This window comes from Esox lucius, chromosome 21, assembly GCF_011004845.1.
Source record: "Esox lucius isolate fEsoLuc1 chromosome 21, fEsoLuc1.pri, whole genome shotgun sequence".
Classification (NCBI taxonomy): domain Eukaryota; kingdom Metazoa; phylum Chordata; class Actinopteri; order Esociformes; family Esocidae; genus Esox; species Esox lucius.
In genome coordinates this window covers 20,602,819-20,625,966 of record NC_047589.1, presented here as the reverse complement: position 1 = coordinate 20,625,966, position 23,148 = coordinate 20,602,819, and the positions used below count along the sequence as shown (strand labels likewise).

The window sequence follows — 23,148 nt, the reverse complement described above, 5'->3', positions numbered from 1 at the left end:
ATATGAACGTGAAGACACTGGATGCGCGCATGCTGCATAGCCAAGTAGCCTGCAGCTGAAGGAGAGAGAGGTAAATTTATATATAGGCCTACAGCTCTGATGCGTTTTTAATTCAAGTCAAATTAATAAGAACATGGTATAACAATGAAAATAGACAACAATAATATTGACTGTTTAATTATAAAGCTTGATGAGTGATTTCCTTCTTTTTTATGAGATTCCTAGATGTTCTAATAAACTGTTTTGATGCTCAATTGTTAAATGTTTTCTGGTGGCTCAGATATAATGTAGTGGGAATGATATGCTCTGTATGCTAGAAGCATTGTGGAGCCACTGTGTTTGGGGCTTAGGAAAATAGCCGGCAGAAACTAGAGGTTGGATGCACTTAAATCCCATAAAATCTCTAGTAGTCCTGGACAGGCAGAGGAGAACAAAAAAACACCTGAGGGTAAAATCCTACAATATAAATATATATACAGCTACGGAAAGAATTAAGAGACCACTGCATTGTTTTCCTGCCTTTGCAAAAAAGTTGAAAAGGAAAGTTTTTGCGTTCTATTTGCAGTGGTCTCTTAATTTCAGAGCTTTTTCCAGAGCTGTATGTATACACAGTGGATATAAAAAGTCTACACACCCATGTTAAAATGCCAGGTTCTTGTGATGTACATTTAATGTGACCTAAAACGTGAACAATTCAATTAAAAAACAAACCTGAAATCTTTGAGGGGAAAAAATTTAAAATTCACAATAACCTGGTTGTTAGTGTGCACACTCTTTTATAACTGGGGATGTGGCTGTGTTCAGAATTAACCGATCACATTCAAACTCATGTTAAATAGAAGTCCTTAAACATCTGCCATCATTTAAAGTAACTGATTAATCATTAATAAAGTTCAGCTGTTCTAGTAGGATTTTCCTGACATTTTCTTAGTTGCATCTCAGCGCAAAAGCCTTGGTCTGCAGAGAGCTTCCAAAGCATCAGAGGGATCTCAATGTTGAAAGATATCAGTCAAGAGAAGGGTAACAGGGGTGTGTAGACTTTTTATATTGTGTGTGTGTGTGTGTGTGTGTGTGTGTGTGTGTGTGTGTGTGTGTGTGTGTGTGTGTGTGTGTGTATATATATGAAAAAATAGGTAACATGTTAATATGTAAAGAATATATTTATTGCTTGTTTTTTGGTTGCTGTTGTATTAGGGAGGACATTGTAGTCTGCATTAGCTGCTCAAGTGGCCATGGACAACAGGGCAGATTTTACACTTTAATATTTTTATTTTCCAAGTGGCCAGATATATAGGGTATATCACAGAGGGGCGTGCGGTAGAGTGCAGGGTAGCTGGGGTTGGGGTACCACCTTTAACTAATTTTCAGCCAGGAGAAACCCTGACAACTGCCAGCCAGTCACAACTGTCAACCCTGTGGTAAGCATCTTGGCTGGGTGGTCAAGCCCATGTTCTCTACACCCACCAACTGGTGTCACGTAGGCTGACGGAAATTCAGAAACCATTTTTCCACCAAATGGAAAGACTGATGGTGTAGAATAGCACCAGTCTCAGACTAATTCTTATCCTACTATCACAAACAAAAGGATTCAGTCACACCCAAGTTTCTGCCCTAGGGAATCTAAAAATACCTGTTATTTTTCCAGACAAGCAACTGATTACTATCAAAATAAAGACAAGTTGGATATACACACTTGGTTTCGGAGCAGGTCACCTTGGCTACAGAGTTCAGTTAGACAGGTTGCGAGGCGCCTTCGCAAGGAGGTGTCCCACTCGTCAAGTCAGTCAAAAATGTCACAAGTACATAGCACTGTCTAACCGGACGGGTTAATGATCGTCATACAGGATTGTTCCACATATCGGTTCCTCTTAAAGAATGAGAATTGATCCAAGCAGTTTATGCAAAAAGCCATGCATGTTGGTAATGTACCTACAGAAATGAACAGACATAATGTATTCTTAAGTGTCATTCCTGCTTCCAGAAGGCAAACGTAAAGGTGTTGAAAGATGACCATGAATTTCTCGGGTGATTTTTGAGATTTGATGCAAATGGTTGAGCTTCAAATCTTCTACTCTGCATTGGGTCTAATGTTGTTACTCATAATGATGAATCAAATCCCATGTTTTATGCACTTCTGTATTACAGCAGTTATCAGTTTCATGTTCAACCGTGTCCTTCAAAACACAGGAGAATATGCATTTTGCCCACTTCCATTCTTCTTTACTTCTAGTCTGGAAGATTGGACAGTGTTGGAAGTGCATATTAACATTTCCAGGATAATGTTTATGCTACCTAATGTTAACATGACATGTTAGTGTAAAGAAGCCTGTGCTAAAATGTTAGCATGATACAGTCACTGGGCATGTGTTTATTATAAAGTTGATTCAGTTTGCTGGGAGAAGCACTGTGTGTGTCTGGAGAAATTAATATCAGAAATGTATTCCTTGGCCCTTTTTGTATGCGGTTTGACCAAATGTTGGGATTGTGAGCATAGAAACCACTAGAATCACGGAGTAATTGTTTGTTGAAATAACATTACATAACAAAACCTACGTAACAGGTTTTTAATTGTTTTACAGAATAAGCATTAGTGATTGGAAAGTCACGTGTGAGCGACCGGGCAGTCGTTGTACTCAGGCCAACTGCTCTGAGCGCTCTGGCCATTTGGAAGTAACATCCCATTGCTCTGAGGAATTAAAAACGTCCATCTCATTCTCTCTGTTTATCTCGTTTTCTCTCTCTCTCTCTCTCTCTCTCTCTCTCTCTCTCTCTCTCTCTCTCTCTCTCTCTCTCTCTCTCTCTCTCTCTCGCCTCACCTGTTTCTCTCTGCCCCCCAGATAACGGGACATGGACTCAGCTGTGGCTGGTGTCAGACTACCACGAGCACGGCTCTCTGTTTGACTACCTGAACCGGTACACCGTCACCGTGGAGGGCATGATCAAGCTGTCCCTGTCCACAGCCAGCGGCCTGGCACACCTGCACATGGAGATCGTTGGCACACAAGGTGAGCCCGAAAAACCGACACGCGGTCCGTCAGCCCGTGTCTGCTGCAACTGTTTGTGGAGAGACGGAGTTGGACGTTGGCCCCTGGTTTCGCGCAGCCAAAAGAACTGTCACCAGATTGCGTTTGCGCAACTGTGTGTGATGCATAGGGGCATAAGTACGGTGCACGTCCGCCGCGCTGTCATGTGAGCGCCGGTCAGGTCGTAGAAAGAGGAAGTGATCTGAGTCACCGGTCCTCTGTGTGCGGGCTGACTTCCTCCACCGAACAGTATGGACTTCAACACACACACGGGACTCGTTTCCCTTTACGCGTCTGCATACTGGTGTCATCGTCCCTTTGCTTAGGACACACACAAAGACACACCAGGAGACTTGCCCGACGGTCTCGCAGTATTTGGAAAGGAAAGACAACTGATTTACGTAGCAGAGCCTCTGAGAGCCGAGTGGGTTCTCAGCGAAGCCAAGCGCTCCGAGACCTGGAGACGTTGCAGCCGAATGCCTGTGTCCTCTACCAGTTGCAAACGTTTCAGATCGGACTCCATTTTCAGGAATCCGTAAGAGCCCTGCAGAGTAGCTGGGTGGCTGTCCTGTTTGTCAGTGTAGTGGTTTGGGGGAAGGGGCCATGTACGGCTGGAGGTGCCCCCTGTGTGACCCTCCTCTACCACTCAGATATGTCAGATACAATCACACAGGCGCCAGAGGACAGGCAGGCTTTTGTTCTTCTGTCGTTTCCCCACCCCCCTCACTTTTGTTGGTGTGTTTGAGCTCTCAATTCAGTCTTCCTCTTTGCCCCCCTCTCCCCTCGTGTGGTGAACCCCAGGGAAGCCGGCCATCGCCCACAGGGACCTGAAATCCAAGAACATCCTGGTGAAGAAGAACGGGACATGCTGCATAGCCGACCTGGGACTGGCCGTGCGCCACGACTCGGCCACAGACACCATCGACATCGCCCCTAACCACCGAGTGGGGACCAAAAGGTAACCGGAGCCCACGGCCGGTGACCACGCGGTTGTGTGTAATGTCGTTTTCTCCTCGGCGTGGCTTTTGGTGACATCAAACCGCCCCGGGGGAACGGGGACGAAACGGTAACAGGAGCCCTTTGGTGGCCCGTTGTGGCTTCATGAGCTGTCATTTCCCCTAATGACGTTGTCGCGGCGACGGAGTTGCCTTGAAAATGGTTGTGCGTTCTGGCTTCAGACGGCCTCCTTCAGGTCGCTGTTTGTATTGATTTGGCTTTTTGAGGGAGGGACTGACTGATGGAGGGACTGACTGATGGACGGAGGGGTGGCTGAAGGCCTTGTTGGAAGAGGGGAGGACAAGCACACGCTGAGTCATTTCATTGGAACACTCTGCAAATACAAATGTTCCATGTCTCACTGCAGCAGCTGTTTCCTCCCTCTATCGACAAGACCTTTTTCCTAAGAAAAGCTCAAGGACGATGGGTCACGCCACACAGATGTTCCTACCCTCAGAAACATTACGCTGGTCTGGTCCTCACTTTCGTATTTCGTCTCGGTAGGTAGCGGTACAAATTGCCTGACCACGAGCTGCCGATTAGAGTTTCTGAATAAGCCCATTTCCATCCAGTCTGTTGCTGTATAGCCAGCATATTGCCAAGCAGATCACCCGCCCACAATGTTGATTCTGACTGCTGTCATTGATCGGGCTGCTGCCACGCGCGCACGCACAAACACACACACACCACACTGAGCAACAGTATTTAAACAGTGTGTTGGCTGCAGAGAGTCATGTTGAATGAAATCAAAGCCAGCTCATTCATACAAGTTATTTTTACAGTATTTGGTATTGAGGTCATCTCAAGGACAAGTCGTCTTGTTCTGTTAGAGAGCAGGTTGAAGTGGAAGCACATTTTGAATCTCCTTGTGTTTTACAGACTCCTCCTGTTTAAGGGTTCCTGGTCTAAGTGCCCTTTTCGGGCTTTTCCCAGGTCTTTGTGACCCATGTATGTATATGTAAGGAAGCGTTGGTGATGCTGAGTGATTCATCAGAGTACCTTGGTTGGAAGTGAAGAAGGGGACCGGGCTCAGAGTGGAGGGCAGTGATACTGACCAGTCCAGCTAGTTCTTACTGACAGTGCTATGTGTTTAGGCTTATAATTAAATGTATTCATTTTCGGGGTGTTCGTATTGAATATTGGTTTTCATTGTTTTTTGATGCACGAGCTTTAACAAGGTACAAGGTGGTACCAATGAAGGAATTTCCAACTGCATCTGTCAGTGTTTTCCACCCTCCTATAATCTGTCACCTGCTCTCTTGCCTGCTCACTGTCTGTCGGCCCTCCCGTGTCGGTCCTCTCTGCGTCATGGGAGGTATCCCTGGGGCTGTGGCCTGGGGCGTCGGGGGGGTGGGGGGGATCGATTCTGCAGGTCCAGGGCTGGATCGTTGACAGGTAGTCGGGTCCAGGGTCGATGGTGCCGTTGGATATGGTCATGATCATAAGGTGGTGAAGGTGCATTGATTTGTGCTCTGACAGATCTGTGGTTTCGAAACACGTTGAAGGCTACAACCCCCTCCACCCCCCTTCTAGCATACGTCCTTAAGGGGCAGGCAGGCCGGTGGTTGTGTTGTTGTACTGGCAGGCGATGTGTGTCTATCCTCCACTGTGGGCACACTGGAATCTGTGGGGCTTAATGAGGTCATAGGCTCTGAGACTTGGCATTCCACCGAACTGACTCTGGGTCTCCAGAGGGAGATAAGATGCAGCACAGCAACGCTAACACACCCTTCCTTCCTGTAACTCAAACTTTCCAAAGGAAAGAGGACCCCCTTGGCAAAACATGCCCTCTTATCTCCCACTGGGTATCTGGGAGTCCCCTGTTAGGGACCAAAATGGCCTTTCTACAGACATAGAGGTAGATATACCAACCCACATAGTTTGGGTTCTTTCTAGGTTCTTACCTATTGAGGAGTTTTTTTCTAGCCACTCTTCGACTGGCCTGCTTGCTATTTTCTGCTGATGTGAAAAGACCTTTCAAAATTACAGTCAGTATATTAATTATAGAGATATTTCCCATAGACTCTGATATAGGCTCAGTTTTGTGAAAACTGATCCTAGATACAGGGGATAAAATTAACTTTTTGGGCTGCCAGACACCATTAATACACTGAATTCTACTTCATACTGTTGTACAGCAGGCTACTGCTAACAAATTATATTATATTTAAAGCTTTACCTCTAATGTGCTGGAATAAAATCATGATGAACGTCATTGCACTACTGCCTTTTTCCCACAGATACAGCGTTTTCCCATTTCTCTGTTATATACAGTAACTCACAAAAGTGAGTACACCCCTTACATTTTTGTAAATATGTGAGTATATCTTTTCATGTGACAACACTGAAGAAATGACACTTTGCTACAATGTAAAGTAGTGAGTGTACAGCTTGTATAACAGTGTACATTTGCTGTCCCCTCAAAATAACACAACCCACAGCCACTAATGTCTAAACCGCCGGCAACTTCGGGGAGGGAAAATGGCTAATTGGGCCCAATTTGGACATTTTCACTTAGGGGTGTACTCATTTTTTTGCCAGCTGTTTAGACATTAGTGGCTGTGTGTTGTGTTATTTTGAGGGGACAGAAAATGTATACTGTTATACAAGCTGTACACTCACTACTTAACATTGTAGCCAAGTGTCATTTCTTCAGTGTTGTCACATGAAAAGATATAATCAAATATTTGCAAAAACGTGAGGGGTGTACTCACTTTTATGAGATACTGTACACTCAAGCACAAGTCTTCCAGATCCCAGGTTAACATTTGACTTGATTTTGACATTGTCTTTTTTATTTATTTTTTGTTGAACGTGTGCGGAGATAATGTGCAGGAGTTTACACGCATGTTATTTTTGCCGGACCACGTAAGCGGAGCCGACCTAGAAGAGCGAATGTCTCTTACTGACTGAGTGACTGAGTGACTGACTGAGTACCTCTTATTAAATATCATAATGGTTAGAGACGAGGACTACGGAACAACAGGTCCCGCATTCGCCTCCCGTCACTGATCAACATATTATGCCTCAGGATGTGTTCAGGCCAGACAAAAGCTTCGCTAGCTACGACCTTCTGTAGCTACGTAATTGGAAGCCTAAAATAAAACAGTTCTGGTGGATGTTAGGATTTGTTCAGGATAGACATACACTTCGCTGGCTACACTAAGATAGGTTATTGGGGTTTAGATTAGGGGAGACTTTTTTTGGTCCCCAAAAGGGTAGTAAAAGGTGTGTTTGCTCCAGAGACATTGACTAACACACCAAAATAATGCAACGTAGCATATAGAGACTTTGAAACGGTTGATTACTGCTCCCACAATGCATTGACATCCATTGACAGGTTTGTGATATTGGCTTTGTGGTGTTTTTGTGGTGGTAGGTATGATATGTCTACTGACTTCTCTAACTAACTCTTCCTCTTCCTCCCTCTTTCCAGATACATGGCACCAGAGGTGCTTGACGACTCGATAAACATGAAGCATTTTGAGTCATTTAAGAGAGCAGATATCTACGCCATGGGTTTGGTGTTCTGGGAAATATCCAGTAGGTGCTCCCTGGCAGGTATGTGCGTTTGACTTTGTTTATCACAAAACATTGTTTTGTTTGTACCTAAACACAAGGTTATAAAGATCTTGCGTGATACAGATTACCAAGACGTATGTGCATGTCCCTGCCATCTCCTTTCCTTCCACTGGCTTGTGGGTATATTCAATATTCGCTCTGTCGCGTTTGGAATACCGTCGACTAATTACTGATGACAGGCCCTGCTTTAATGAAGTTGAGACGTTGCAAAATAATAAATTGAGATGCAGCATTCTATTGTGAGGTACATCTATTGATTCCAGTAGATAGGCCTATACTGCACAATGCTGAATAATTCTGTCTGGTGGCTGTTTGGTCTGTACGGTGGCCCTCCAAATGCTACAGATTATGTACCTTCATTTGCAGTAAAAAAAATTAATCATTTAAATAAGAAAAAAAAAAGAACTGGTTAAATGTAAGAGTAATTGGACATTTTTCCAAAACCGGCCCTAAAACGTTTGCATTCAAACTTGAAACTTCATGACTAACTGTTGTCTTCTAATCATTTTACTTCTATATTAGGCACATAAAAACAACATTACACATAAAGCACAAAATGGGAGCTTTAAAGTAATAGTTTATTCGCAAGTCCCAGACTGCTTCTTTAGCACTGTATTTATTATTTGTTTGTCACTGCGTAGATAAAAAAAAGAAATGGCTGTCAAGACAAAACAGTGACATGCCACAATACATTTCAAAACAGCTGCTTACTGGTGACTAATTGAATGTACTGCATTGTGATGTCTTCAGGCATTGTTGAAGACTACCAGTTACCGTACCATGATCTGGTGCAGTCAGACCCAGCTGTGGAGGAGATGAGGAGGGTGGTGTGTGACCAGAAACTAAGGCCCAACATACCAAACCGGTGGCAGAGCTGTGAGGTATAACACACACACACACACGCGCACAAAAATCAGAAAGTGTTCCCGTTTTGCCTAAACCAAAGTTCAATCACCTGACCTTTACGCATTACTTTTGCCTAGCTCTGAAGCAAACCCCTAATGGTCCCAATTTTAAAGTGTCCCCATTTCTCAGACTAATCCCGATTTTGTTAACCTAACATCTACTTCCTTGTGGAGACCAAATTCTCTGGTTTTCCTGTGTTTGTGGGGACTTCTGGATCTCAGTTACTTAGACTTGACTGATAATGTGTTCCACTAAATATACTCTCTGTTTGATTTTGAATCGTTTCCCGTTTTCCAGGTGTGGTCCTATGGTACGCTCTGTATGGTACCATGGTTTTACAGGTGTGGTCCTATGGTACGCTCTGTATGGTACCATGGTTTTACAGGTGTGGTCCTATGGTACGCTCTGTATGGTACCATGGTTTTACAGGTGTGGTCCTTTGTTACGCTCTGTATGGTACCATGGTTTTACAGGTGTGGTCCTATGGTACGGTCTGTATGGTACCTTGGTTTTACAGGTGTGGTCCTTTGTTACGCTCTGTATGGTACCATGGTTTTACAGGTGTGGTCCTATGGTATGCTCTGTATGGTACCATGGTTTTACATGTGTGGTCCTATGGTATGCTCTGTATGGTACCATGGTTTTACAGGTGTGGTCCTATGGTATGCTCTGTATGGTACCATGGTTTTACAGGTGTGGTCCTATGGTACGCTCTGTATGGTACCATGGTTTTACAGGTGTGGTCCTATGGTATGCTCTGTATGGTACCATGGTTTTACAGGTGTGGTCCTATGGTACGCTCTGTATGGTACCATGGTTTTACAGGTGTGGTCCTATGGTATGCTCTGTATGGTACCATGGTTTTACAGGTGTGGTCCTATGGTATGCTCTGTATGGTACCATGGTTTTACAGGTGTGGTCCTATGGTACGCTCTGTATGGTACCATGGTTTTACAGGTGTGGTCCTATGTTATGCTCTGTATGGTACCATGGTTTTACAGGTGTGGTCCTATGGTACGCTCTGTATGGTACCATGGTTTTACAGGTGTGGTCCTATGGTACGGTCTGTATGGTACCATGGTTTTACAGGTGTGGTCCTATGGTATGCTCTGTATGGTACCATGGTTTTACAGGTGTGGTCCTATGGTACGGTACCATGGTTTTACAGGTGTGGTCCTATGGTATGCTCTGTATGGTACCATGGTTTTACAGGTGTGGTCCTATGGTACGCTCTGTATGGTACCATGGTTTTACAGCTATTGAGGTGCTCTGTATGGACATTGGCTTAACTTTGCCCAAATCATGCACATGCCCCTCCACGTCTTTTAAAACCTGGTCTGTCTTTAGCAACAGGGTGTGTTTCCCCATGATCGCTGACCATCGATCTAAATAAAAGTAATGTGTCACACACACTTCTGTTTCCCTCGCTCTCCTCGAGAGTAACCAACCTCCCTGAAGGGAAGTAAGTGTGCTGCTGTAACAGAGCAGCATCAGTACAACGCCCTTCAGCACAACGCCCTTCAGCACAACGCCCTTCAGCACAACATCTTCACAAGACACTGATATGTCATACCATGACCTCTGCACTCGACACTGCAATTCAATTCTGATGGGGGTAAAGATATAGCTGTATCTTAATTCTTCTTTCAACATCTTAGGCTTGATGCCCATCTAATATATGGGGCCTGAATGCATATAAAAAAGATGTTGGTCTAAATATTCTTTCTTCTTTGGCCGCAGCTGAGGCAAACTGGGAATACATAATTTTTTTCTCTCCTGGCTGTTAATTTGAGGCTATCTATGGCTGAAGCCGTGGTGGTTTAATGTGCGAACGGGCAGATGGCGGCTCGGCACCCGCCACTTGTTCACTGGTCAAACGGTAAACACTGATTCCTTTTGTTGAGGCTGGCATGCCGGCCCTCCCAGCACACCCTCCCCATGGGAGCCCACAGGACCACGAGGAGCAGGATAGAGGAGCACTCTCATTACAGCATCACGCCTTTCTGTGACCACAGACAGGCAGACGGAGCATCTAGGAGAACCACAGGCCGACAGACAGGGCATACAGTAGGACCATAGTCTCAGGTGGCTACAGTGTAGACGTCTGTGAAGCTTCTCATTAAAATGAGCACTCAGGGGAGGTATTGGAAATTAAATGTGAAGAGGAAAGTGATGCGCTGCCTTTTTGTTAGCACTTAAGGAAACCAAACATGTTTTTCCAGAGCACAAAGCCCCACCCACACACACAAACTTTCAGCCCCACCTGCCCAAACTAGTGATTTGTTTGTTTTAAGTGAACACGCTCCGGTATGTGTTTTCTCTCAATTTACAAATGTGTGAGAAAAGCTAGCTTTGTTGCTAGACCTTGTGTTGTTACCCAAGGTCTGGCTCTGTTGGACTAGTAGGACCACAGACAGGTGTCAGTCAAGCTTGATTTATAGCACATTTAGCACATTTCATACACAAATGCAATGCAAAGAACAGTAAAGAATATTAATGAAACTGATGAGGCTAAACCACCCTAGGGAAAAGCAAAGTCAAGAAGATTTATTTTAAGAATGTCTAAATGTTTGGCCCTTAGGTTCTCTAGCAGGCTAATCCAAAGGCTGGGAGAATAACTGCTAAAATCTGCCTTTAAAGGCCAGAGCCAGATCTAAGGGACTTACTGGGTGCATAATTTAAAAGCATCTCGGTTTTTGGTTGTAAAATTGTGTAGGATATTAAAAATGGAACATGGACAGACAGAGAGGCAGGTTAGTGCCTGCTACAGTAGATTTGATATCCTATAAGAGAGACTTTGTTTTCTTTAAGACTGGCTGGGTATGATGTGTCTGTCTGTCTCTGTTTGTCTCACTGGAGGATACGGTTTCGGGGAGGGCTGTGTTTGAGTTTGAGAGACACGTCTAGTTAGTTTGCACACAGACTGTCGGGGTTTTGTGTGTGTGTGCGTGTGCGTACACGTGTGCATGCGTACGCGTGTGTGTGGCAGGTAGGAAAGGGTGTGTGTGTGTGTGTGTGTGTGTGTTTGTTTGTGTGTGTGTGTGTGTGTGGGGGGGTGTGTGTTTGGGTTGTGCTCCTACAAACACAAGACACTCACAAGGTGCTGTGAGGTTGTCTGGCTGTTAGTCACTGGGGGTTTCCTGTGGCCCACGCAGCCCAGTGTCTGTCTCTACCCTGTGCATTCTTCTGACATGACTTTTGCCCTCAGGTTACACCCTGTCAAAGAATCCTCCCTGCCAGGCTCTGTCTCAGCACTGACAAGCTGAAGGGAAGGCCTGTTACCAATGTGGTGCACTACTGTACACCAGAAACCCCAGTCTAAAATATGTTGCACTGCATGAAGCCGAGGTCTCCCACCTGTTGGTACTGGTACTGGTACTGGTACTGGTACTGGTACTGGTACTGGTACTGGTACTGGTACTGGTACTGGTACTGGTACTGGTACTGGTACTGGTACTGGTACTGGTACTGGTACTGGTGGTGGCTTGAAGCCCATTTATGTGCAGTGTTCCTCCACCTAGTGTCATAAACAAGTCTCACAGGTCTCAGACTTGGCTCAGGCTTCCAGCCACCATCCAATCAGTTTCGAAGTTATTGGTTTGAAAAGCCAAAGTGAACATTATCTGACAGGTAATGTACACCACATTGATGCTGATGGCGAGTGTTGTATCACTTAGTTGTTAATTGTTATAACCTGTTTTTAAGGGGTGAAGAATCTGTCCCCCGAACCTTCTCTAAAAGTAGTCATTTTACCTGTCAGAAGTATATCATGAGTAATTAGACCATTTGTGTCTATTATTTGTTGTCTGTATGAAGGACTAGCAGATGTAGACTACAGATTAATCATAGAATGGCACTTTCCTCTTAACTCCATGCACATTAAATGGCTACTAAAGGGGAATTTCACAAGATAATCTTTTCTTCCAGTCCATTCCAAAAGTTTCTTCTTTTGTGATTTAATGATGTTATTTTTCTGTGGATAATTCTTATTTATTTGACTTCATACAAAACTGACCTAGGGCAGAGTTGCAGGGGGGAAGACAAATTAAATAATGGAACTTCTGAAAGCCAAAATAATTAAGAGTAACTATAGGCATCTTTCGTAGTTTAAAACAAACTCTGATGCCCAAAATATTTGGAGACACCCATTTGTCGGGAACAGGTTTGCCGATTCAGACAGATCTCGAATGTTTGGGTTAAGCTGTGTTTTGGTTTGGAGTTCAGACTTGAGGGTCATTTAGGTGGTGCAGAAGTAGCAGGGACCTTGGCTACTGTTCTGGGTATTTGTTTTTTAAGGGGAAACGGAGTGAGAGGGAGAGGAGTGTGTGCTGAAAGGGCACTGGGTCCGTTTCCAGACAGTGCTGCAGCAGAGTCACCAGAACAAACTGGACCACCTTAAAGGAGTTGAAGAGTAGAGTCACTGGTTGACAATTTACAATGTCCTCTAAAACAAGTCTTTTAACTGAGCTTAATGTTAAGCTGTAACCTGACAGTGGTCCTTATAGTGCCAGGGTTGGGCTTCCTCAAATGGAAATCTGGACCTCCAAGCCAGTTCCACTGGGGTGGGTATATTTTATTAAACCCTTTTTACATCAGCAGTTGTAAGTAAGTGCTTTTACAGACACTCAGCCTGGAACCCCAAAGAGCAAGCAACAACATGAATTGATGCTCAGTGTGGCTGGGATAACAGCTGAATAGCCCCGCTGTATGCAGTGTGTAGACGAGCACCATAAAAGACCCTGCTGGGTGTGATTCAGTGTAATATCTGTTTATCAACAGACTGCACAACATCTTGCCGAGGAGTGAGTGAGAGAAAAAAGGTGGCTGTTACTACGCCAGAGTGCTTCCGTGACCAGTGCTAAGACTGAAACGGAGTACAGGTGGTCCAGGGGCCAACAGTCTAGAATGTTAGTGGCTTGGGAATTTCTCATGTCAGGACTTTTCTTTGACTTCCACAGGCCTCAAATGTGCTGCAGTCTTCTCTTGTGATCTTTGGTCATACTGCCACTTCCCGTAAAGTGTTGCTTCTAAAAATCCAGACTGCTTTTTTAGACGTATCCATATGTTATGGAAATGTTACCCAGCAATCAGGTGTGTTGGTTACACACAAAGAATTGTACCTGTTTGAAATTGCTGTGTGTTATAGTGTAGCAGGTAAGCCCGGTCAAACACCATGTTCCATGAGCCCTATCTAATGCAATGCATGAGTTCTTTAGCCCACCAGATTCAAAATAAAAAGACACAGGAAGTCTCTACCACAAACACAGTGTTACTGGAACAAAACGTGATGCTTTTCGGCTAGCTTTTAGTGTGCGTGCGGAACACTGTGCCTCCCTTGTGTGTTTCTGGGAATTACAGAACAAACACACTATCTGAGGATTTAACAACAAATCCTTCAGGTTCCTGCACTCACCCTCTGCCCTACATGTCTTAAGGGATGTCGTTTCATCCAGTTGACTGTTGTAAGACTCCTCCCCCCTCTCTCCTTTCCAGGCTCTGCGGGTGATGGCCAAGATAATGAGGGAGTGCTGGTACGCCAATGGAGCCGCCCGTCTCACAGCGCTACGAATCAAGAAGACCCTGTCCCAACTCAGCCAATCAGAGGGAATCAAGATGTAGCCCCCCCACCTCAATCTTCTCTCATTCATAATATTATTATTTCATTATTACCACCATTAGTTCTCCCTCCACGCCGGCCCTCCTCTTGGTTGAAGAGGGGAGGCGACATGGCAGGGTAGAGTCTGATAAGCCCTTCCTAAACGCTGACATCCCGTTCATTGTTGTCCTGCCGACTGTGGATCTATTTTTTTGTCTCACGGACGATGGATCTGATTGGGGGAGGGGTCGTAGTTTAAGGGTTAGGGGGAGTGAGGTGTCTGGGCCGGGTGATGATTCCGCCTCCAACCTGCCTCTACCACCACAAACCCATGCCCGTGTAATCCTCACCCCGTGCCCTGGCGCTCGGTGGGATCACCGCCTTCTGTGTTTGTTGAGAAACCTGTCGGGGCGATTACAGACAGTCGTAGTCCTGCCCTGCAGCGGCTTCAGCGGAAACATCGTCGTATTCAAAGGAGATGCCATCCAGAAATCCACTCATCTGAAAACAGGTTTCATGACTGCTGTTCTTAATATTCAGATGAAGATTCCATTCAGACCACGTGTCACTTGGTGTGATGGCTTTGACCCAACGAGAACTGGCCTTGAAAAGAAACGGGACAACCTGTAGTTTATTTTTGACCATCCGGTACTTAAAACAAACTTTTTGATTTTATTAGCTCTGGGTTTTACCATGGAGAGATGCTGGTGTTCCCTGTACTCATCTCTCCACAACCTTGTTTGTGTCTCTCTCTCTCTCTCTTCTACTGGGGGCTCCAGGTCAGTTTAACTTATTTGTTTAGAATTGGTTTTGTTTATACACAAACTGGACATGACCTCATTTAGTCTTGGCGAACATGCTATGACATATGCAATATAGATCAAATATACTCTGCTCTGCTACAACAACACCAACAACAGCTTGATAGTCGCCACCATGCCTTCCAAGCCAGGACATAACCGGAAAGTGCCACTGCTTTAAACCACCTCCTCTTCCCCTGTCACGTACATTATTGTCTGCCCGTCTGTCTGTGTCTGTGCCCGTCTGTCTGTGCCTGTCTGTGCAAACTTGTGTTTGTGTTGATCAAACAGGAATCTGTCTGTCTCGCTGTCTGTCGTTCTTCATGGAAGCCCTTCCAGAGCTGCAGGTAGGGCTCCTCTTCCTATGCACATCTAAAGACACGTGACCTCGCCAAGCAGAGGGAGTCACAACATCCGTTAAATGGTGCCATCTACCTATTTCCGCTCTACCCTCCAATCAAATCATCAAATAGGGATATCTCTCGCCTCTCTGTCTTTTTTCTATCTCTTTCCACTCTTTACCAGAGAGATCTCATTCCTCTGAAAGCTAACAATCAGTCTAAGCTAAGTATCAGTCTAATTGTGGGGTTAGTGCCCACAGAACTACACTAAGGTCATCTTTAAAGGGGATTTAAGGAAATAGAGAAAAAACACATTACTTATTACCCTGTAAAAATGCATGGGTTTTTGGGGGGGAGGGGTCAAAGCCTGTGACAACACATTCATTATTTTTAATGTCTCTAAAAAAAACAAGGTGAGGTAGATTTATTTAAATATAGCAAACGGATATTTAATAAGCCATAGGTTTTCCAACATTTTTTGTGGCTACTTTTTCTACTACTAGAAGAATGTACCTTTACAAAGAAAAAAAAAAGAATCTGTAACTTTGTGAACTGCTTGATATTTCAGCTTAGCAAGCCTTATGGGACCAATGGAGAGTCATTGTTGCTCTTGTTTTGTAAAAAGTAATATCATAAATAATGACACTTATAAACTATTGTCATAATTCATTATGAAGTCGAAAAGTAAATGTAGCAGGAGACGTAACTATTTGTTTTTGTTTGTAATCATAAGGTATCCTATTACTACACACCTAAACTTGCAAGCAGCATTTTTACATAAATTTGGATTGTGCTCGTCTAAATGTCCTTGCAGTTTCTTGCTCTATTTCAGCATACTAAGCAAAATCACATATTGCAGCATGCTTTTTAAAACAAGATAAAAAAAAAAAGCAATTCACTAACAAAAGACAGAATCCAAAATATATGATTGTTTTGCAATAAGTGCACTTCTGACCTAACTGCACATTTACCTGGGTGGCAGCATGGTTGTTTGTTTTCGTTAGATTTTTCCTTTGGATTTGTCTTGAGCAGTCTGATTTCTGGGTACATTTTATTTATCTGTTTGCCACAGTGCTGCTACAAAATGTCTGTCTCTGTTCTGAAATCAAGAGGCCAGTGACACTCAGTGGACAAGAGCCCTGATTGGATGTACAGAACATATCCCTTATGCCATGTATTTGATCTGTGCCATGAGGCCCTTAGTGGTCTGCTACACATGATTACTCATCACTGGTGTTCCCCAAGGATGTGTGCTGGGAACTTTGCATCTTTCTGTTTTATGCATCAGGTCATCTAGAATGCAGGTGTCCTTTAGAGGAATACTTATGTAGCCCTTTTCAACGTTCATTTCTCATTATTGGGTAGGTGTAGTTCAGGACAGGGGGAGTGCTGTTACACTGTGTTGAACAGTATGCAAACCAGCCCCTCCCATATTGATCCATTGGCTGATTGAATGCTGTGCCCATAGAAATGCAACAAGGTCTCATCTGTAGCTGTGCCACTAGGGTGCTTGTGCCAGCATGAGCAGCCTCATTGAAGACACTGTATCTCCCATTTAATGTAGTACATTTTCTTCAGGATAAGGCTCATCAGCTGGAGCTGGATATACCACCCAGTTGACTGATCTAAAGTAATGGAAGCCCTCTGCCAATATTCATGCAAGAACAGGTATGTGACAGATCTCCATATCTCTAGCTGTGCCATAAAGGGGTATGAATGATTTTCGCTACGTTGTAAAATGTTACTCAGTGTTTCTTCTGTATCAGGTTGAAGGCTCCGTCTTGCATAGTTGATCTGCAGGGGTAGTTTTTTTGGGGGAGAAGTGAAAACGATCCTAAATATTTAGCTGTTACACATGTTTAACAGGAAAGGTAATACTTATTATTTAAAGCTGAAATAAGAAATGCGTTCATGCTGAACCATGCTTTGTTTCACACGCACTCATGCCATATTTGGCCTGCGTGGGTGGTGTTGCGCCACGGTCAACTCCATTGTCTGGGACATAACACTTAGCAACGGTTCAGCTGATGTCTAAACTATGCCTCTGTCGCCAACACTGGGCTTACGTTCATTCTGTGTCCGACAACATTTTCGTCTTGATCACCAGCAGCCTTTCTTTTTGTTTCCAAAAGGTGACTACTACTTACAGTAACTGTATAAAAAATAAAAATAACACAAAACATCATACATCCAGGTATTTCTCTGTCTCAGCGACATGCAGGAAATGTTTGTTTTTTCTGGCCGCAGGGACCGCATCAAACCAGCCACGGGTTAATAGACGGGACAGAAAGTATTTCGCTATAATGGGGCGACAGTGGATTTGTGAGAAGGGGGGTTTTGAGTGAAAATTGTGTGTTGTAGGTCTCCTGTAGAGCACAGGGGTCTCAACATGCTACCAGTGTCCTTTTCATTGTCTGTGCCTCTATCTGCTCATCCCGTTCCACCCAGGTACTCTAGCCACAAAGTCCCAGGCTAAAAACGTGGAAAGGGCTATGCAGACTTTATTGTTCCGTACAAACCAAAATTCAACTTCTACGTCGGTTAGAATTAGGTCTAGTTTCAGTGCCAAATTGAAGGGGTCAGTTAAGGTTAGGGTGAGGTCAAAGGGTAGATTTAGATGTTGGCCAGTCTGTTTTTCCTGTTGGAATCGTCTGTATAGTCCTTCCCAGCCGACATCTATGTTTTATTCCAGTTCCAAGGATGGTGATGGTGTCAGAGAAAGAGGGTGGGTTGTTAGCTGGACAAGCCCTTCTGTGACCTAAACCCAACTACAGTATGATCTGGGGATTATATGCCGGCAGGGAAATGGGTCGGTACATGTCACAGGAAAGGCAGTCTATTCAATGAGAAACAAACCTTTGTTGCACAAAGGAAGGAACAACCTAAATTGACCAGTGTCAGATTTGGCTATTTGGATGATATGCTAACAATACCAGCTATGTCAATTTTATGAAACTTTTTCAGCACCAAAATAAATCAGATGTGATTGTATAAACCTCAGCCCACCACACTCCCATCATCCTCCAGATGGACCATAACACCCGTTGCATAATCTTTGCATACACAAAATGCGTAATTTATGCACGTAAAACCGGCACCACATGGGTGTTTCTTCAAGTTATGCAAGTTCTTGATCAATGTGGTTGCCATTTTCCACCCCTGTCATGTTTGATCATACTTTTAAATGATCTTTCTGTCTATGCTAATGTCCAGACACTGTGAAGAACATCTAAACACCTTGTTTTGGGGGGGACAGTGGCCGGATGTGTCACAAAGAGTTGGCATTATAAATATAAGCATATTTGAAGAGTGACGTTTAATGTCAAAATGAATAAAAGCAATGGTTTGGGTCACAAAAGGGTCCTGTTTGCTCAAAAACAGAAATCCAGGCAAGGGGCTTTCTTTTGGTTCTATGGTTACTGTTCTAAGGTCCTTATGTAAAAGGTAGAAGAAAGCTTTATTGTGTTTTATTTCGTGCCTACTTTGGACTAGACTCTCCTTGTTTAGTTTCTCTTTTTTTCCCACCAATGACAAGCTGCATGTGATTGTGTTCTAATGTCTGCAACACTTGCTTTATAAATGAACTATTAAAAGCTGAAAGAAATGCTAAAATTGTGTAATTAACAGGATATAAAAAGTTAATGAAAATCTAAAAAACATACCTCCTCTGAAGACCAATGTGTTTTTACCTCAATGTATATATTTGATTTGTTTATTCAAGTTAGCTTTTTTCTTTTTTTTTCTTTTTTGGTTTCTATGAAAAGCTAAATTGAAGAATACACATTATTTGTCAATGGTACATTTTTGTCAATGGCATTGTATTCTGTTTGTGATGTGCCCAAGCAGTATATTCCACTTTTTACCATAATCTGTATTTTACTTATTTAGTTTTGTCTTGAAATGTAAATGCTTTACCAATGTCAAAACCTTAATGTTTTCCAAGCCCTCTGAGCTGTGTTGAAAAAAAAGCCTTTTTTTTAAGTGGTCAAAAAGGAGGAAGCTGCAAAGCGAGACTTGGAGACACTCAACCAATACAGAATTGCCTGTGCCCCTGATTTCTGAAGCATACGGATTTACTTTTTCTACAGTGTGTACAGAAGGATGAAAGATCATAGGAAAGTAGTGGCTTGAAGCTCATGTTAAGTTCTAACATAGTTGGAATAGAAAGTGGTGTGAATAAAAAAAACTTTCTTTAAGACCGTGGTGTCGCTTATTGTTTCACATTCAAAGCCTGATGGGGAGTTCTGCTGTACTTGTAGAAGATCTTCCTATCCGTGAGAACAGTTGATCTGTATTTTGGCTGTAAGCTAGCGAGTAGCAACAGATCTCTGATGACCATGTACGCTGCTCACTGGGCTGATGTAGAGTTCTCAAGACTGTGACAACTGTTTTAATTTATTAATGAAATGTTATTTAGGTGTGATTTGCTATTAAACCAAACCAATTAGAAACAGACAGCAATCCACTGTAGTGCAGTTCTGAAGTCTTCTGAGCTGAGGTCAATTTTGAAGTTGCAGCGGTTGCTATGATATATTGCTGTGGTTCAGTAAAAGAACGCACACGTGCATTAGCTGTCATTCGTTCTTCCAAACAGGATTGTGGTTATTCAAAAGGGAATGGACAATAGCATTTATCTGTGGATATTGCAGGTAAATAGGCAATGAAGTGTTGTGGTTTTTAAATGGTAAAACATGTATGAACCCTTTCAATGCAAGTGACAGAAAACTGCATGGATTTCATGGTGAATTTGTGAGCTGCATTTATGATTTAGAATGTTGAAAAATGACAGCTTTCATATCCTCTCGAATTCACTTTCAATCTAGACAACACACTCTCGGTGACCTTCAACTTAAGCTGATTAATTTTCATTCCAATGAATTGCTTGCAGTACATTTCAAAATGGTCCCTCCCACAGTTCTATGCCTCTCAAAGAAGATGCATTTCCAAGGGGATGGATCCACTTCAAATAAGGTCTGTGTTTTGTGTAGGCTTAAACCACCTCAGCGTTTTGAGAACTGTAAATATTTATAGGACAAGTTGAATTTTGTAATAATCTTGGCATATATTAAGCCAATATTTTTTTTGTAAGGTGAATAAAAGCAAATATGTTGACCTTGTCCTGATAAGATTTACACTAGTTATCAAAACGCTGTAAGGTAACGGTAAGCATAAATGAACGAGACCTTAGTTAAAGTGAATCTAATTTAAATGTTTAGGATGAATGAACAGTTTCAAAAATAATACATAGAGACCCGGTTGTTCATTTCAACAAATGACAGTGGTCCATTAACGCTGTAGTAGTCATGATGAAAATCCCTAGTGTCTCATTGGTGCAGCCCCCACCCATTAATATATTTTTCTACAGAATTTTTCTGAGTACCTGAGATATTCCCCATTTCAACTTGCATTGAAGTAGTTATAGTCATACTCACTTTAGATACTTGCAGTGCATACACACACACAAACATCCCTGTGTTCTTTTTTTAGTTGTTGTAAACATTAGAGGCAGGATTCTACTGTGTCCCTTAAAAAAATATATTTTGGTTATTGCTGAATTCTCAAACTACATCTTTAACTAAGTTGGCCATTTTGTGTGAGCAAACAGCAAACCAAAATAATTGATATATAGAGGCATGTGGCCCACTGTACACACTGAAAATCTAAATGTTGCCCCCCAGTGAACCCCTGCTGTAAGCACTCATGGGGAGGAGGAAATAAATGCTTTGTCTTCTCTGTGCTTGTTAAGAAGTCAACTGTGTAAAGCCGTTTACTTGGTTTTCATTTTGTATCTCATTACCAGTTGTGAAAAGATAAATGTGTGTACTTACTATTAATTAGAATAGGAATGTAATCCGCTCTGATCGATCTCTCCTTTGCTTGTTCACTCTCTTGCACACAGACTCTCCAGGCCCTAGTGTCTAATTTCAGGCCAAATTGATTGTGAAGTATTTTCAGGAGGGCCAGGCAAGCAGTGCTAGCTAAGGGTTATACTTTATCTATTTGCCCCTCATCGATTTTTGTGACACTGACAATTATGGGCACCTACTCTCAGCAGGCCCACCAGAAAGCAAGGGGCCAAGCCAAACGGACAATGGAAATGTGCTATTGTCTTTTTTCCAATGCTTCGTTGGCTAACACATCCTAGCTTAATGGAGTGAAACATTTATTTATTTTTGCTCTGTCTCTATTTATGCCCACACTCTATCTTCACGTACACACACACACACAGTAGTGTACATATATTTGGTTCAAGTGACATTTTCTGTGTACTTTGTCATTGCGTTCATGGGAAATTAAATATTAAGATCAAGGCTCTGCAATGTAACTCATGGTTTAACTGGATGGACTGAGGGAGGGATGGAGGGAATTTGCTTGATGCTGACATATAAATCCTGTATGTATCCCAAAGAAATCGATCATTCTTAAACAGTAACTTCTATACAGTGGGGAGAACAAGCATTTGATACCCTGCCGATTTTGCTAAGCATGTAGAAGTCTGTAATTTTTATCATGGGTACTCTTCAACTGTGAGTGATGGAATCTACAACAAAAATCCAGAAAATCACACTGTATGATTTTCTTTAATAATGAATTTGTATTTTATTGCATGACATAAGTATTTAATATATCAGAAAAGCAGAACTTCATATTTGGTACTGCAACCTTTGTTTGCAATTACAGAGATCATATGTTTCCTGTGGTTCTTGACCAGGTTTGCACACACTGCAGCAGGGATTTTGGCCCACTCCTCCATACAGATCCTTCAGGGGCTGTCACTGGGCAATACGTACTTTCAGCTCCCTCCAAAGGTTTTCTATTGGGTTCAGGTCTGGAGACTGGCTAGGCCACTCCAGGACCTTGATGCTTCTTACAGAGCAACTCCTTAGTTGCCCTGCCTGTGTGTTTCGGGTCGTTGTCATGCTGGAAGACCCAGCCAAGACCCATCTTCAATGCTCTTACTGAGGGAAGGAGGTTGTTGGCCAAGATCTCGCGATACATGGCCCCATCCATCCTCCCCTCAATATTGTGCAGTCGTCCTGTCCCCTTTGCAGAAAAGCATCCCCAAAGAATGATGTTTCCACCTCCATGCTTCACGGTTGGGATGGTGTTCTTGGGGTTGTACTCATCCTTCTTCCTCCAAACACGGCGAGTGGACTTTAGACCAAAAAGCTCTATTTTTGTCTCATCAGACCACCTGACCTTCTCCCATTCCTCCTCTGGATCAACCAGTTGGTCATTGGCAAACTTCAGATGGGCCTTGAGCAGGGGGGACTTTGCGTGTGCTGCTAGATTTAAATCCATGACGGTGTAGTGTGTTACTAATGGTTTTCTTTGAGACTGTTGTCCCAGCTCTCTTCAGGTCATTGACCAGGTCCTGTCGTGTAGTTCTGGGCTGATCCCTCACCTTCCTCATGATCATTGATGCCCCACGAGGTGAGATCTTGCATGGAGACCCAGACCGAGGGAGATTGACCGTCATCTTGAACTTCCATTTTCTAATAATTGCGCCAACAATTGTTGCCTTCTCAACAAGCTGCTTGCCTATTGTTCTGTAGCCCATCCCAGCCTTGTGCAGATCTACAATTTTATCCCTGATGTCCTTACACAGTTCTCTGGTCTTGGCCATTGTGGAGAGGTTGGTGTCTGTTTGATTGTGTGTGGGGACAGGTGTCTTTTATACAGGTAACGAGTTCAAACAGGTGCAGTTAATACAGGTAATGAGTGGAGAACAGGAGAGCTTCTTAAAGAAAAACTAATAGGTCTGTGAGAGTTGGAATTCTTACTGGTTGGTAAGTGATCAAATACTTATGTCATGCAATAAAATGCAAATTAATTATTTAAAAATCATACAATGTGATTTTCTGGATTCTCTCACAGTTGAAGTGTACCTATGATAAAAATTA

General features: G+C 43.2%; 1 protein-coding gene across 1 annotated transcript in view; it reads left to right on the top strand.

Annotated features, from left to right (window-relative positions):
- tgfbr1b (transforming growth factor, beta receptor 1 b) overlaps nucleotides 1-19,440 on the top strand; it is a 56,101-nt gene extending 36,661 nt beyond the window's left edge. The window contains exons 5-9 of the mRNA XM_010885702.5: nucleotides 2,838-3,005; nucleotides 3,825-3,981; nucleotides 7,456-7,580; nucleotides 8,352-8,482; nucleotides 14,001-19,440. Coding sequence (XP_010884004.3) covers nucleotides 2,838-3,005; nucleotides 3,825-3,981; nucleotides 7,456-7,580; nucleotides 8,352-8,482; nucleotides 14,001-14,126 — 707 coding nt within the window. The 3' untranslated portion in view covers nucleotides 14,127-19,440. The remainder of the gene's footprint in view (nucleotides 1-2,837; nucleotides 3,006-3,824; nucleotides 3,982-7,455; nucleotides 7,581-8,351; nucleotides 8,483-14,000) is intronic.
- The last annotated feature ends 3,708 nt before the right edge of the window (nucleotides 19,441-23,148 follow it).